This window comes from Ostrea edulis, chromosome 5, assembly GCF_947568905.1.
Source record: "Ostrea edulis chromosome 5, xbOstEdul1.1, whole genome shotgun sequence".
Classification (NCBI taxonomy): domain Eukaryota; kingdom Metazoa; phylum Mollusca; class Bivalvia; order Ostreida; family Ostreidae; genus Ostrea; species Ostrea edulis.
Window position 1 is genome coordinate 66,083,768 of NC_079168.1, and position 16,804 is coordinate 66,100,571.

At 34.8% G+C, this 16,804-nt stretch overlaps 2 protein-coding genes and 1 long non-coding RNA gene across 5 annotated transcripts in view; 1 reads left to right on the top strand and 2 right to left on the bottom strand.

Annotated features, from left to right (window-relative positions):
- Positions 1–9,513, top strand: part of LOC125649810 (uncharacterized) — a 26,989-nt gene extending 17,476 nt beyond the window's left edge. The window contains exons 9-10 of one of the 2 annotated variants that reach the window (XM_048877611.2): positions 3,618–3,697; positions 7,511–8,838. In XM_048877611.2, the coding sequence (XP_048733568.2) occupies positions 3,618–3,697; positions 7,511–7,600 (170 nt within the window). In that variant the 3' untranslated portion in view covers positions 7,601–8,838. Of the gene's footprint in view, positions 1–3,617; positions 3,698–7,510 lie in introns of both variants that reach the window. The other variant, XM_048877610.2, reaches the window with a different exon arrangement.
- On the bottom strand, positions 6,318–7,478 carry LOC125649840 (uncharacterized). The gene is made up of 2 exons (XR_007360810.2): positions 7,012–7,478; positions 6,318–6,562 (listed from the first exon to the last, which is right to left on the bottom strand). It is a non-coding gene; the product is annotated as an uncharacterized LOC125649840 (long non-coding RNA).
- Positions 9,514–12,537: 3,024 nt separating the features above from the next.
- Positions 12,538–16,797, bottom strand: LOC125649832 (enhancer of rudimentary homolog). Of its 2 annotated transcripts, none has more exons than XM_048877654.2 (5): positions 16,667–16,797; positions 16,275–16,362; positions 13,715–13,802; positions 13,394–13,514; positions 12,538–13,280 (listed from the first exon to the last, which is right to left on the bottom strand). In XM_048877654.2, the coding sequence occupies exons 1-5, from the start codon at positions 16,777–16,779 to the stop codon at positions 13,187–13,189; spliced, it is 504 nt and encodes a 167-aa protein (XP_048733611.2). In that variant the 5' UTR covers positions 16,780–16,797; the 3' UTR covers positions 12,538–13,186. The 2 variants fall into 2 exon arrangements, with proteins under 2 accessions (XP_048733611.2, XP_056021176.1); XM_056165201.1 differs by lacking the exon at positions 16,667–16,797 and adding an exon at positions 16,453–16,456.
- Positions 16,798–16,804: the final 7 nt, after the last annotated feature.

A 16,804-nucleotide genomic window follows, 5' to 3' on the forward strand; every position in this document is an offset into this window, starting at 1 on the left:
TCAAACAAATTTGTTCAGAAGATGGATTTTTTGGGGAGGGGGTATAATCAAATTTAGTGTTGTCATTGAAATACAAATATGCCCATATTTCAAAACTATCAGGGTTGTCGCTAGAAATTATTGAAGACGAGTCCCTGACTCGTGGTTTATAAGCAGCTCGAGTCCCTTAAAAATTTGATGAGTCCCATGAAAGTTGAATTGAGGAGTCATTTTCCCTACACCCCTATTTATACAGAGTGAACACAAGCTAATACGTACCTCTGTTCACTTTCATCTCCAAGAAATTGGAAAAATTGGTGTATTAATTGATTCTAATTGTCAAACCCATGCATAACAGTGATCATTTTGTACACATGAAATTAAAGCTAATCATTCGTGACTTGGCCTTGGACAACTAATTGTCCACACCAATAGAATTACTTCCCCGAAACTCCTATCATCACAAGAACCCTATTCAATATTAAACAGCATTTTAATCAAATTATTATTGTATTATTTTGTTTGTAAAACTTACCAAAGTTTACAAACTGCGCTACTTTTGATTCCAATAAAAATTGTTACTGGAAAACAAACATTTATATTTGAATATAGATCCCGATTTGTAGAGAAATTAAATAAGAAATAAAAATAAATAACTACCAGTGGCAAAATGTTTTTCACTTTGCATCTTATTAGCTCTTCTGAACCGAAGGCTCAAAGAGCTAATCATATGGCCATATGTCTGGCGTGCGGAGTGTAGAGCTGCCAACCCTCACGATTTTGGCGTAAGGCTTACGATTTTAAGGCCGAAAATACACCTTACGATTTCACTATATATATTCCGATTTTCGCCTATTTGACGCTTCGAAAGTTTTAGAGCGGTCCATCATTGGTTTTTACTTTTATAATAAACAAGCCATCTCGATCATTTGTATGCTTTGAAATAAACAATATTGCAACTGCTACTAAACGTAAGGCATGTGTTGATGGAAATAACAATACTCCCCCAAAGAAGAGCGAGAAATTCAAAGAAAAATATGCAAGTACTCTGTAAACATATATTCGTTTCAAAGTCAGAAAGGGGGAGTATGTATAAGTGTACAATCTGTTTGACAAACTTCAACATTTCTCACGGCGGGGAAAATGACATTAATAAACTTGCCAGAATAACTGACACAGTAACTGTAAAACTGTATAATATACTAATGTAACAATATTTTTTACCCAAGTTTTAGAAAGTAAAATCAATAAAAGATGTATTTGACCTGCTGCAGTTGTAAAATGCATAACAATTAGTATGTCTAAATTCATTAAATTTGGATTTGAAATACAGGGCTTGAAGCTAACATTTTATGTCACCAGTCCAGCCGGACTAATGGGGAATGATTTTAACCAGTCCGCAGAAAAATTTACCAGTCCAACAGTTTTTCAGAAATAATTAAACATATTTTGTAAATGTAATTAAAATGAAATTTAACTCAAAAAATGAATATGCCTCAGACAATATTATAACACTTAAATGTGGGATTTATATAATTTGCGAATCAAATTCGCCTGATATCTACAGATCAAAGCATGCCAAATGTGTGAATAAAATTTCATAAGTATATTTTCCAAAATGATGCTTTAGAAAATTAACCAGTCCCATCGGACTGACTAAAACAAATGTCAGTCAGTCCGCCAGACTTTTAACCAGTCACAGATTGACGGGCATATGTTAATTTCGAGCCCTGAAATATATCTAAAATTGTTCAGGTTACATATTTATTCATAAAAGATCTCCAGCAGCAGGGGGCCGCCTAGGCCCCCTGACCCCCACCTTACTATTTTTTTCCATTTCATAATGTTGGCAGCTCTGGGTGTGCTTGAACTTTTTGGAAAAAAGGCTATATCTCAAGAACCCCATGGACAATTTTTGTCAAATTTGTCACAGGGTATCCTGGGCCCAGGGGGTTTCATTTGTAGGAAAACTAGGGTTGTGACCCCTTAACAAGGGGAAATAATTAGGAAAATGCAAACAAAAGTAATAGTTGCTAAAAAATCTTCTTTTCAAGAATCACTGGGCAAATTATCATCAAACTTATGCATAAGGATGAGGATAGGTTGTAGATTAAAAACTGTTCAAGGCATCATTCTGGGGCAAAGGGTGTGGTTTCAAGGTCACTTCAAAGTTGACTCTTAAGTTTTGTTTTGTTAAAACTTTGATATTTTGCTTAGTATAAGGACTATGATCATCAAATTTTGTTAGTTGATGCATCTTAGGACCTAATATCACGTTGTCTCAAAAGTAGGTAATTGTGACCTACTTTTTTAATTTCGCAGGTAATTTATTATTATTTGATGCATATCTTGGACACTTTTGAGCCTATAATCATCCAAAGTTGTCATTTGATGGATCATGGGACCTTGAACTGTGTCAGGTGAAAAGTATGTCACCATGACCTACTTTCTGAATTTTATGGCTAATCATTTATGAATACATTTTAGGTTGTTATTTTAGATACCAGGAGGTTTACAATCATCAAACCTTGTAAGTTGATGCGTCTAGAGGCCTCGAAACATATTTATAAAAAAAAAAGTAGGTCACAGTGACCTACTTTTTTAATTTTGCAAACATTCAAATTTCACATTTTCAATTTTAGATGCATATTTTGGACTCTATGAAAGCTAGGATCATCAAATTTTTGTCAGTTGATGCATCTTGAGTCTTCATAGTTTGTTGACCAAAAAGTAGGTCACCGTGACCTATTTTTTGATTTTGACGGCTATATTTGAATATTTCAGATACTATTTGACTTACAATTATCAAACTTTGTCAGTTGATGCATGTTGAGTCAAAGTGGATTGACTAAAAAGTAGGTCACTGTGACCTATTTTTGGATTTTGACGGCTATATTTGAATATTTCAGATACTATTTGACTTCAGTTATCAAACTTTGTCAGTTGATGGGTCTGGAGTCTTTAGAGTGTGTCGACCAAAAAGTAGGTCACTGTGGCCTTCTTTTGGAATTTGATGATGTAAGTCAAATATTACCTGAAAATTTAAATGTAACTGTCCAAAAGTAGGTCACGGTGACCTACTTTTGGTCGACACACTGAAGACTCAAGATGCATCAACTGACAAGTCAAATAGTATTCAAATGTAGCCATCAAACTTTGTTAATTGATGAATCTTGGTTAGTGAGAATTTTTGCCTGTTCTACAATGTATCAGAAGAGCGATTCTAGGCCCATGGGCCTCTTGTCTAATTATCTTTTTAACATTATATTCTAATTCGCACCTAATTGACTGACGCTAAACAAACAAGTTCGATTTGGACACTGTGAACTCGGTTCACCAGAGCATAACGTTTTACCTAGATTTTTCCTAATACGAGTTTTACTTAGTAATTAATACACGAGATCAGGGCTTCGTAGTAAAATTATAATTTTTACTCGGAGTCCGAGACATGTCCACAGGACTCGCCATATCAGACAAACTTGCATTCCAAGTGAATTTTCTATGTCTAGAACGCAGATTCTTGCGTTAGTGACAATCCTGAACTATTACATGTAGTAATAAACTAGGCTCTATAGGGCATAGTTTAAATTATTATGTGCAGCACAAATGTAATAAGTGAAACAATGTCTGTTTTTCAGAGTTGACTGTCAACAGAAGTTTTCAGAGGACATACAAGCCTGCCAAGAGGAAACATGTACAGAAAAAATCAACGAAAACTGTACGTATCACTGATTTTCATATTTTAAAAATGCAAGGCAAATGTTGTATATTCAGTCTTCAAAATTTATAGCTACTGGCCCAAACACCAAGTCCCGTAAAATTGGGGTTGAGCTTGATAAAATATTACATAAGATGACCAGATCACTGGTTTGCTGACTTTTCATTAGAATAGAATTATATAGCCATATATAAATTGAAAGGAAGTGATAATTGTATGAATCAAAATTAAATGGTAAACGTAGTGTTTCTATCACACGTGGGGTGAATTTATTGATCAAAAATAGTTTAGGTTAATGGTTTAAAATAATTTTAAGTTCAAAAGCGGTTTGATGGTTTAATGGTTTTGGCACTAAATGGAAAGTTACGGTTTAAAAAAACATCAAAATAGCTACTTACCTACCTTCTTACAATCACTCAGAATATATTTCTTCAACTTCTCTTCATTTGCAGGGTTTGATATTACCTCGTGTCCATAAGTCCGGGATTAGTAAAAAAAACAAAAACATGTCAGACTAGTGAAACTCTGGAAATCAATCTTGAATTGGTTAAGATTTTAGCAAATTTATCTGAGTCTTAGATGTTTGAACTTATGGTCGATTACCTGCATGGTTAAGTGTTTCCGTGACAATGACATGCTGATCTTCCAAACACGTAGAGTGTGTTCGAGATTGCCTTTCTCATTATTCTCGAATCATGAACGACGATAACGTGTGCACTAATGAGTTCTTGTTCTTCAACCACGCTAACTACAGAGGTGTGAGTTCTTGCACCTTGAACCCATTCTCAGGTTGTGTACTTGGGGTTCGGGATCGAATCCGAATGCAAAGCATACAACCCGAAAACCGGTTCAAGGTGCAAGAACTCACACCACATCCAAAAGTAGTGTGGTCGAAGAACACTTTCGTGTGCACATATTCTCGTCATTCGCGACTCTAGGACTTCATAACACATAGCTCTACACTACAAACAATTGCAGATTATATATTTGAAGTGTGTGAGGCAACAGTTCTCAATCTTGTGAAATGCATTTTGTCTGATATCTTCAAAGTTCTTTTCAAATCTGAAAACAGTAACATTTTGTGTAGGATTTGGCCTAGTGAATTTTTTCTTGGGTCTTGTAAATAATTCAGATACAGACACTTGAATGGCCATTGCTCAGAACCAGTCTTCACGAAAAACTTTGTGAAGCACAGGCCCTTCGGGCCTCCCAGTATAATAATTTTGCAAGCCCGAACAATATTTTAATGGCCCAAAATGTTTTTTTCTAATTCGACCACTTGTCATTTGCAAGGTACAAGCATGCTCTACTGTAGGAAAATACATATCCAGATGACCATAGTTAAAGAACAACTGACATTATTATATCTTATTTTATTTTTCAACAGATGACATCAGAAGCTCATGTTCTACTGTGTTTTGTAAACACCACGTACAAAACACTGTTTTCTCCTGAATTATATCTCAGCAAAGGCCCACCCTCGGTCCAATGGGGCTTAACTTTTCGATCTCTTTTTCTCCTTGTACTACTGGGTTTTTTAAAAAAATTTATTTGGATCTGATGGTTGTGATTGTGAAATACGCTTGTGGGGTTTGGAATTTCACTGACGAGCCCCCTCCCTACACGGGTTGAATATTATTTTACGTCCCTGTTGAAAATATTTCACTCATATGGAGACGTCGCCACTGCCGGTGAAGGGCTACATAATTTAGGCCTTTGCTCGGCGCTTATGGCCATCGAGCAGGAAGGGATCTTTATCGTGCCACACCTGCTGTGACACGGGACCTTGGTTTTTGCCGTTTCATCCGAAGGACCGCCCCTATTAGTCACCTCTTATGACAAGCAAGGGGGTAAGGACCTATTCTAATCCGAAACCCCATGGGAATCCCAACACGGACATTGGAAGTTAATGTAAATATATAGTATGTGCATGTAATTTTTATATATGCACATACTATATATTTACAATAACTTCCAGTGCTGTGCCTCCCTATACTTCATAAAAGGCAGGATGGTTGATCATTTTTCAATGCGAAATTTCATTGCTACATGTAAGTCATGACAAAGTCTGAATCAATCTCACGCTATATTTGTAATATATACAAAACATACAATAAAACATTTACAGGCCCTCCGGACTCCTGGGTTAAATATTTTTAGAAGCCCGATCCCGATTTTACTGGCCTCGGGCCACCGGTTAATGTCGAAGACTGCAGAACAGATTTTGTTTAAGACTATCAGGGCTCACACTGGACCAAAATTTTGTGTCGCAACCTGGCGTGCATCGACTCATACACGTTTACTGTAGATCTATATTTCATGTATATTATTCAAGAGGCATATACAACATATCATATCTCTGATTATTCTTACACAATTTATACAACATAGCTTTGTTTAGCTTTTATCACAAATCTCTATAATTATTAGGATATTGTGAAAATCGATTGTATTTCAGCAGATTGCTTTTTAGTCAGTCTGATGACATTGCAGCACAATCATGGTTTTATTTCTAAATATTGTTTTTGGCTATTAAGTTGACTCAATTCTATTTCATACCAGAAAAAAATAAGAGTATTTCATAGCATATAAACTGGCTATATTAAATAAAGACAAGAAATGAGTTTCTAAATGTTTATTAATCATTTTAGTAGTGTAAATAACATATATTACTCATTAAATTTGCAGTCTAGAAAAAGTCACTGATGACAGTTACTGAAAATTGATTACTGTAATACATAACACATGATCATAGTTTCACATCACATTTTCACTGAATAATCCTGTTTTCATCTTGAAATCCAGAATGACAAAGTGGTCCTTTGGTGAATCTCATCATGTAGAGGAGAAGGGACTTCATGAAGTCTGAAACAAATTTTAAATGGCTTAAGATGATGTGAAGTCAAAAGATGACAGGGTAGCAATTTCAAAAGAACCTACTGTTTTGCGTTTCCTCATGGCCATTTTCTAAATAGATCAAACTAAAGACCTAAAGAATAATGCAATTTCCCAACATTCCTCTATTTATACACTATACTAACGTCAAATGGATTAGAAAATATAGCTGAACATTCTGGTTTACCTTTCTAGATGAAATCGCTTTTGTACTGTGATGAACCGACAAATTAAATTTTAAATATTTTTATTAACACGGAAGTATCTTCCATTGACTAGATTGTGTGCACAATCACACGCTTTTTATTCCATCCAGTACAAAACAGATAGCTCCCCAGTAATGACTCGGGGTATGTCTATATTTACGATATGTACTGTAGGCAACTGGCACGCGCAAAGTTCATTTCATTCACACCTACCTGCACATAGAGGATCAACCCTTTGTTTTGTGTAAACTGCTAAATAAACAAGACGACCCTAAGTCTTATTGTTCCCATGCGACAGGGTATCCACATTCTGCACAGGTAAAACAGCCCTGAGGCTGTTTGGATGCCAACAGCTGAAATTCAAAATGGCGCGCGAATACTAAAATACGAAATGTCCGTGTCGCATTTCCGGAATTTCTGTCGCATTTTTTTCTGAAAAATCGCAAAATGCGACAAATGCGATGGGCAGCGCGAGCCCTGACTATATTTGGATGAAAGTTAGAAAGAGTGAAGGGCAAAGCTTGTTAGTTGAGTCTTCCACACATTTTCATTGGATGTCTTTAGATACAATGGCAATTGAATTATGCCTTTCTTAGGGCCCTTGATCCCAGAACACTTTGAAATATATATTATCCTGTAGAAAAATGCTCAATTTTCGTGTGTTAGTTCATCATTGACATGATTTATGTTCATTTGTTCTGTATTATTTCAGAATGCCAAAGTTGACGATTGGATGGAGAAAATGAATACTGAATTCTCAGAAATTGAAGGATTTGAACTTAGCATTGAAGACAATCTGTGAAAGTTGTGTGTACTACTTGGAATTTCGTGTGTCATTTTAATATGGCCGTCTTTATGAAGGACATATTATGTACAGTGATGTCTAGCCATCCGTTCAGGCTTTTCTGTTTCTATTGTTATATACAGATGTATCTTCTTTGTGAATCACTCTAGATCATAGTTTACTCCTCCCACAATTTTCAAGTGAGGACCTTGTTTGTATGGGTATTGAAAATGTGCATGCAGTAAGGATTTTGCTTTTCTTCAATTTTTTGGAAAAATTACAGGTTGTTGAACTTAGTCAGTTTTGATGAAATATTACATAGAGTACATGATTTGTCTAAATCCTCACAGTTTTCAAGTGGGACTTTCTTATTTTACAGAGTATTTGTATAGGTTTTGAAGATGTGATTTTGATTTTCTTCAGTTTTTGAGAAAATTACAGGTTGTTGAACTTAGTCCTTTTTGAGGAAATAAAGGACTTGGTTTGTCCTTTTACCTCCTCTCACAGTTTAGAAGCTAGGGTCTTTGTAAATAACTTGAAGATGTGCATAGTGCAAGGATTTTGATTCTCAACAATTCTTAATTTCCTTTGATGTTTAAAATTTTATGGGTTGTTGAACTTGGTCAAATTTGGGGAAATATTTTACACACAGAACTTTTGGTTTGTCTATATACCTCCTGTTTAAGTTTTTAAGCTAGGATCTTTTATTTATATGATGCAAAGATAGTATGTCACAGTCTGATGATGGCTGATACTATCTAAAGCAAAGCTCTACAAATCATGGTGTAAAAAAAAAAAAGCACCCTATATAAGTTTTTCACAGGTGCATTATGTACCATTTTCAGTACCCCTGATGCTGTAGAGAGTGTACCTTAAAAACCCACAAAATTCCTTTCATGTTTATCATGGAATTTTTTTTTAGAAAACTTTTACTGATTTTTACTAACAATAATTGATCCCATGCATCCTATTTTATGTTTTCTATTAAATTTCAGGAGAATTATTCTCATTAATATTAGGAGGGAAATCATGTGCAAAATTGATTGATTTTATATATATATATTAAAATTATGTAGTGGTATTGTATGTATATACATATATTGAATGAATTGTGTAATATAGAGTTCATTGAAATATGTGGAAGAATATGTAAATTTGAACATTTCCATTTCTTGTTTTTGCATCCAAAGTAAAATGTTACATTATAATTTCCCCTTAGATGTACATGCTGGAATTAAATTGAATGTCTGTTTACATATTGCTTTCCAGACCTAAAGTAATTTTCTTTTTCACGGGAGTTGCCATACTTCTCACTATGAAATCAGAATGATGTCTATTGATTTCTGGTTCCAAAGGTCAAGCATATACTGGCAGACATGGAAAATGGTTTCCATGTCTGCTGGCAGACATGGAAAATGGTTTACATGTCTGAAGTGATTTCCCTTAGTTTTCATCTGAAGTCATCATATTTGAAATAGAGACCTTTCATTGGATGAGTGTGGATTTTGGGTCTGAAGGTCAATCAAACTGAGACAGAAAAATGGTACATGTATCTGGGTCACAAATGGTTTCCCCTTTCATCTAGGTTCACAATACATAATTGAAAGAAACATGGAAGTATTTTCCACCATCCAATAACTTCTGTCCCATTTCAGTTGGGCTGGGCAAGGTAAATCAGTTCAACTGGGAAACTTTACATATCATTGGATATTGCGCTAAAATGGCTGTGTCCATTGGTAGTTACCACTTTAATGCTGTGTCAGGGTTGATATATTGTACTTGGGTTTGCTTGTACATGTAGTATATTATACATATTTTGATGAGATGTCGTGCCTTAATTGCAGAGCCCTCATTACAGATCAAAATTATTGTGTTGAGCAAAATTAAGATAATTCATTGCCAATAGTAATAAAGTTGTGCTTTGAAACAAATATTTCATTGAGTTTTAGAAACAAGGCCTTACATCATGAAAGTCCAGTGGATGTACCTCAGTGTTGAATTTGTTCCGCGTTCAGTTTGAGCAGAAAACGATGTAGATGCTTCAGCTCGAGTGGAAATTTGTATAGAATCTAGCAGTACATGCAAAACTATTGCGACTGCAAGGGAAAATCATTCAATAACTAGAGTAGTAGTCGGGTGACCTATTGCTATTGGTTTGTGTCCAACGTTTGTTGACAGTTTAGCACTTGAAATTTGGTGTAAAGCATCTTTCATACAAGGGGAACAAGAATTGTATGGTTTTCTGAGTTATCAGCCGGTAACAAAGAAACTACAACTAAAATAAAAGAGCATATGCAATCAATCTGATTAAAATCAGATCCTCGATCCGCTCCTCTTTTTTTTTTCTTGTCGCTACATGAGGTAGCGACGAAAAAAAAAAAGAGGAGCGGATCGAGGATCTGATTTTAATCAGATTGCATATGCAATGTTACCTTTTTATGCTGTCTACACTGTTACATTAATAGTGTTAAAATTCAAAATGTATTTCGAGGTTGATTATAGTTGATAGTCAAGTATAAAGATCTCTGTTTTGTACAGATCCCACTAGTACATGAAATCAGATTAAGAAGTAAATTGTTTTTGTCCTGTCTGTAATTCTGTCTGAAACTTTAACCTTGCTAATAACTTTTGAACAGTAAGTGATAGAGCTTTGATATTTCACATGAGTATTCCTTGTGACAAGACCTTTCTGTGGGTACCAACATTTTTGACCCCTTGACCTTGGAATTTGACCTACTTTTTGAAAACTTTAACCTTGCTAATAACTTTTGAACAGTTAGAGATAGAGCTTTGATATTTCACATGAGTATTCCTTGTTACAAGATCTTTCCGTTGGTATTGAACCTTGACATTTGACCTACTTTAATTTTTTTTTTTACATTGGTCATAACTTGTAAATGGTAAATATTAGAGCTTTCATATTGTACATGAGCATTTCTTTTGACAAGATCTTTCTACTGGTACCAAGATATTTGCCCTTGTGACCTTGGCCATCTTCGGAATTGGCCATTATCGGGGGCATTTGTGATTCACAAACACATCTTGTTTTTATTTTTGAAGTACATGTATGACCAACTTAGTCCCACCACAAGGCCTGAACCCAGGGATCACATCTTTTAGTAGAGGGCTCAATGTTCATTCTATTCATGCAGACAATTTGCCTCCTTGGTGTCCAGAAGTAAATATTTTTAAAAATATTTGTTGTTTTTTTTAAAGTACACGTATGACCAATTTAGTCCCACAAGGCCTGAACCCAGGGGTCACAAATTTTAGTAGAGGGCTCAATGTTCATTCTATTTGCCGCCTTGGTGTCCAGAAGTAAAGATGAGTTTCTTTAATAGATACAATGCATTTCTAATATATGACCAACTTTGCTCCACCCTAGGGCATGAACCCTGAAGTCATGAATTTCAGTTTTGGTAATTAGAGGGTTCATTGCTTATATATTATAATCATGCTAATAGTCTGACTGCTTGATGTCCAAGAATAAAGATGATTTCATTAATTTTGATGGTTTTGGCCACATCTCTTGGGGTCTATGAAATTTACATTTTTGTTCCCCTTGACCCACAGATGTTAACTACCAAAATTGGTTCAATCCTTCCAAAAAAGCTGAAAATATTCAGCAATTTACAACTGATGCACATCAAGACAAACAAAAAAAGAGCAGTAAGTCACTCAAGTGACCTAAAAACTATCCAGAACTTCACGGAAGGGGGGGGGGGGGGTGTTCAGAGCACCCCATTGGACCTATTTCATTATGTAGATATCGATTACAATGAGGTAGCATATAATGAAGATCACAGGGACCCCACAGCTGCCTCTAACATTTACAGTTCACAAATCATGGCTGACAGAAGAAAGTTCTAAAAGGGAAACAACTGATATAATAAATGCTACAATTTCCCACATGTTTTAGACGTTCACGATATAATATCATAAGGATGTACTTCATTCTGTCATGATAGGTTGCTGTGACGCATAATTTTTGCATTAATCTTTATACAGACAGATCTCATAAAATACTTTGATATAGAGATATTCTTGGATTGAGAAATACCTGCCAATTTGCCTTAACTGAAAGTATAGTATACCCCCTTGTCCCAATGTTAAAATATAAAATGCCAAAATTCAATTTCCCCCCAAATTAAAAAATAATTACAACTCCCCAAAATGTTTCAACAAATCAAACATTTAAAATACCAACTTGCCAAATAGAATATAACACTGCTACAAACTCATCCCTAATGTTTCACCAGCATCTTGTTGGGATGGATTTGTATTCAGGGATTGGCGAATTGTTGGGATGGATTTGTATTCAGGGATTGGCGAATTGTTGGGATGAATTTGTATTCAGGGATTGGCGAGTTGTTGGGATGGATTTGTATTCAGGGATTGGCGAGTTGTTGGGATGAATTTGTATTCAGGGATTGGTGAGTTGTTGGGATGAATATGTATTCAGGGATTGGCGAGTTGTTGGGATGAATTTGTATTCAGGGATTGGCGAGTTGTTGGGATGAATTTGTATTCAGGGATTGGCGAGTTGGTTTAAAGTCAGATGATCTGTGTAATGCATTTTGGCAAAGTTTATTTTAATAGACATGCACATCTAATGTTAGAACTTAGGCAAAACAGTTGGCACAAGTTAGAATATAATTTTTAATATTGGGGCTAGTTGAAAAAGTTTGAAGGACTTTTTTCTCTTGAGTCAAGTTGGCATTCTAAATTGTCCTTCAACCAAATAAAAATTAAAATCTTAATCTCAATAACATAGCAAAAAGGTATGAGATGCAATTTAGATTTCTAAATTCAAGTCTATGGACTGTGACATTCTGCTCGCCATTAGTCAAGATTTTGTTCACATGGGGAAATATATACGTCAACATACGAAGAAAATGAAAACACACACATGTATATATATACTATAATACATACCCAATGGAAAACTACCAACATTGAAATAGGACACATTTATTTATCAAAACCTTTTTTACAAAGTCAAACAGCCTCATTCATAAAACATGTCAAAACAACCATACATTTCATCCAAAACCCTCATCTGGGACTTGAGTAGATGCATAAAAAGAAGACAATAATAATAAAAGAGAGAGCAAACATACAATTTCGTATCAGTCAACTTATGTTAATAACATTGCAGAGTTTTTATCATATTCTAAAAGATTAATTCATCTAAAAAATTAGTTTATGAAAAAGAAAATCAGAGCAATGTAATTTAAACTATTTTTTTAATACAATGTTTCAAGGCAAATGTCATAAAGAGAGCAAGAAGAATACCTACAGACACAATAATCTATAATCTAATCTCAACTTCCACAAAATCTGAAAACCCCTTCTACATGTGTATTGCAAATAAAGAGTTAATACAGAAAGAAATTCCTTGAAAAGCTAGTTTATAAACAGTAGCACATAAAACTAATCCATCATTAGAACAATGCTTTTTACCTAAAACTAATAAACATAACTTATTGTTGCAATAGCTATATATTAGTACAAGTTACATGTATTGTACAAATATGATGACCAAATGATGCCATGATATATGCTACATGTCACTATCAATATATCTTCATGTTTCTCATAGAATTAGCGGCCTGCTTGTTTTCTTAGCATGATGTAAATCTTTTCCTTCAACCAATCTTTGTTGTGAGGTGCGTAACTGCCCTGGTTTTTCTGGTAGCTGTTTAAAGAAGATGGAGTCAACTTTGTCAAACTTTGAATGTGAATATATAACTAGAATTTTGTTGGATAATGTACCAAAAAGTCATTATGAAATGCACAAAATCCACTTACACCAGGCAACTTAGGTCTGTCAGCTGATCTACGAAATCAAACAGCTGGGAAATGTCGTAAGTAATGGACGGACAGTCAGGATTTTGCCTCTTTAAATGTTCCTCATAAATCTTGCAAATTCCTACAAAAAAATGTGCCATTTGAACCTATTATATTGGTAAAAACTGCTATTAAATATGGTAAATGTTCCTCAGTTTTCTGGTATAATCATACATAGCATAAGAAAGCTTGCTTTTGTAGGCTAAAAGGACTTTAGCATTCCGAGATTCATAAAGACGTTCTATTCTTTGTGCTGAATTTTAATATGTTACATAACCTAACCTTCCAGACACTCATTCAGGGACTCATAGTCAGAATAGGTCCTGGTATCGGGTCTAGGGTTTGGCTGCACCAGTAGAATTGTGTGAGACTGCAAAAATTGATAAGTACAAGTCACAATGCTGTATAAAATAAATGTTTTAATCTACAATTACCGTACTACATATTTCCGTGGTTAGTGAATACAACACTGAAGATACTTTCTAAGAATTACAACTGATGAACTCCATTAAAAGTTGCAAGAAAGCACATATACAGGAACAATGCACATGACAAAACAAATTCCTTACACTGAATAGTATTAACCTTGAATTCGAGAGGAAAAAGAAGAGAGCAAAGATACCAAGACATTACATGTTAAACATGTATGTCGAATTTGTGAAAGGAGGACAGAATGGAACAAAGACAGAGAAGAAGAAAATGTTCAGCTCAATATCATGGGAGTCAAGAGGGCGTTCGTTGTGAAAGTGGTGGCAACCTTTTTATCTCTCAAAATCTCTCAATGGCATAGGAATATATATATAATAACTAATACAAACACTTATTTTGTACAAAAAAAAAAAGAAGAGAAAACTAATAAAACTACCTTCAAATAGATAACCGCTTTTAGTGTAAAGAAATATAAAGAAGAATTGTCTTGAAAGATAAATGATTATTCAATCACCAAACTTACATATTAATGTGCCTGTCTTGAGGGTAAAAAGTGTTTGAAATAATCAAATACTGGTGTTATTATTGAAATATATGATATAGAGCAATTTCATTGAATTTAGTTTTTGGTGACAAAATGACAGCTAATGCCCATTTAAGACTCCACTAAGACTGAATATTGTCATATGGGCAGCAGCTGTAAGTACATAATAGAGCAACATCTGTGAAGAAGCACATGATGATGAGAGGAAAAAGTCCATGTATACAGAGTTAACAGAGAGCTGTGGACAGAAAGGGTAGACTACCCTGTTATCTATTTATGTTATTAGAAGTGGAATGTCGAAGCTTCGCATCAGATTAGTGGGTAGACTACTGACAGCGATTGGACTAAAATAGAAAGCTGTAGCTACAGTAGGAGATCTTCTGAGGTTGCTTTGTGCAGGCTGTGGTACACTAGAGTAGAGATGACGAAAGTTGAAAACTGACCTCAAATGACTTATCCACTGTGGATAATGGAGAGATTGGTAGAATTAAGGATTAAAAAAAAACACATGATGATACTGGCATCCATGAGATTCCTTTAAACAGCCCTGACACCGACAAATGAAGCATCACTTGAAATAGGTCGCCGCCTCGCCATTCGATCAGCATATAAACACACAAAATTCCATCATTTAAACAGCGATTGCATCGTATCAATCATGATCTATTTGTAGAATAATCTTCTAATAACTGAATCCTCGCATCTTGGAAGATAGATCAGCGAAATAAAGTTGTAAGAGGTAGGTAAAGCAGCAACACCAGCTGGTGTCGCTGAATTCCCACTTTTCAATATGGAGTCTGCTCCGACTCTCCCCTGCACATGTCACAATATAAAAGCGGGGGTAAGAGCCAGAGAGGAATCTAGCATATAAACACACAAAATTCCATCGTTTAAACAGCGATTGCATCGCATCAATCATGATCTATTTGTAGAACAATCTTCTAATAACTGAATCCTCGCATCTTGGAAGATAGATCAGCGAAATAAAGTTGTAAGAGGTAGGTAAAGCAGCAACACCAGCTGGTGTCGCTGAATTCCCACTTTTCAATATGGAGTCTGCTCCGACTCTCCCCTGCACATGTCACAATATAAAAGCGGGGGTAAGAGCCAGAGAGGAATCTAGCATATAAACACACAAAATTCCATCGTTTAAACAGCGATTGCATCGCATCAATCATGATCTATTTGTAGAACAATCTTCTAATAACTGAATCCTCGCATCTTGGAAGATAGATCAGCGAAATAAAGTTGTAAGAGGTAGGTAAAGCAGCAACACCAGCTGGTGTCGCTGAATTCCCACTTTTCAATATGGAGTCTGCTCCGACTCTCCCCTGCACATGTCACAATATAAAAGCGGGGGCAAGAGCCAGAGAGGAATCTCGGATTACTGAAAATGTTGAGGTGACCAGCAAATATCATCACAGTTAATCATATAGAGGACCCGACTTCAAAATACAGCACTCCATCAGCTATAAATATACCTCAGGTATTATCTATCTTAACACTGAATAATCATTAGAACATTTTTGTTAATAAATAAAACTACTAAAATGATTACTATTCAAATAGGAAATTTTAATTGGAGCAGATGGACAATTTATGCTTTTTCAATTTTATAAACAGGATAAAGTCCAAATTCTATATAAAATGCAATAGAAATGCTTGAAAATATTGATTAGTTTGAAAACTAGTCTAAGGTGAATTTTTTTTTTTTCAGGTTTATTTTTAACCAAAGAACAAATTCGGAAGTATAATTCTTCATTACAACTAAAAACGTAATAGTACAAATCCATTCATCTTATTTTCAAAGCATATTAAAGAATACAAACATCCATTTATCATGCAGCTTAAGAAATAATTCATTATTACCATATTGATGCTTTTCAATTGAAGAAACTGATGAGAAGCACAAGCCACAGTCCCCGCACACTTACTAAACTGGTACTGGTACCCTAAACTGGTGGTAGAAAAAAAAGCAAAATAATTGTTTTTAAAAAATCATATAAAAAATTGGAAAAGTTATGATATCATGATTAAAAGCTCTTACATGAATAAACTTTATGAAATTTCATAAAAAATAAAAATATCATTTGCCAACTCATACTTAATATCTTCGAATATGATGTTACTCTTAAAAAGAATTCGTATTTACCTTGAATATATTGAAAAATTTGATTTGTAAGTGTGTATTGCTTTTATTCAATTAAAAACACATTTCAAAGTTAAAACAAATAAAGATATATAACGGCTCCGACTAATACTTGAACATTTCTGTGCCACCAGTATTGAGATCATCGCTGCGTTTGTGGGATATGAATGGCATTACTTTGACCAATATAGTCTCCAAAACATTGACTAATGTAGTCGTCGACATGTAGAAAACCACAGCTGTTATTTTG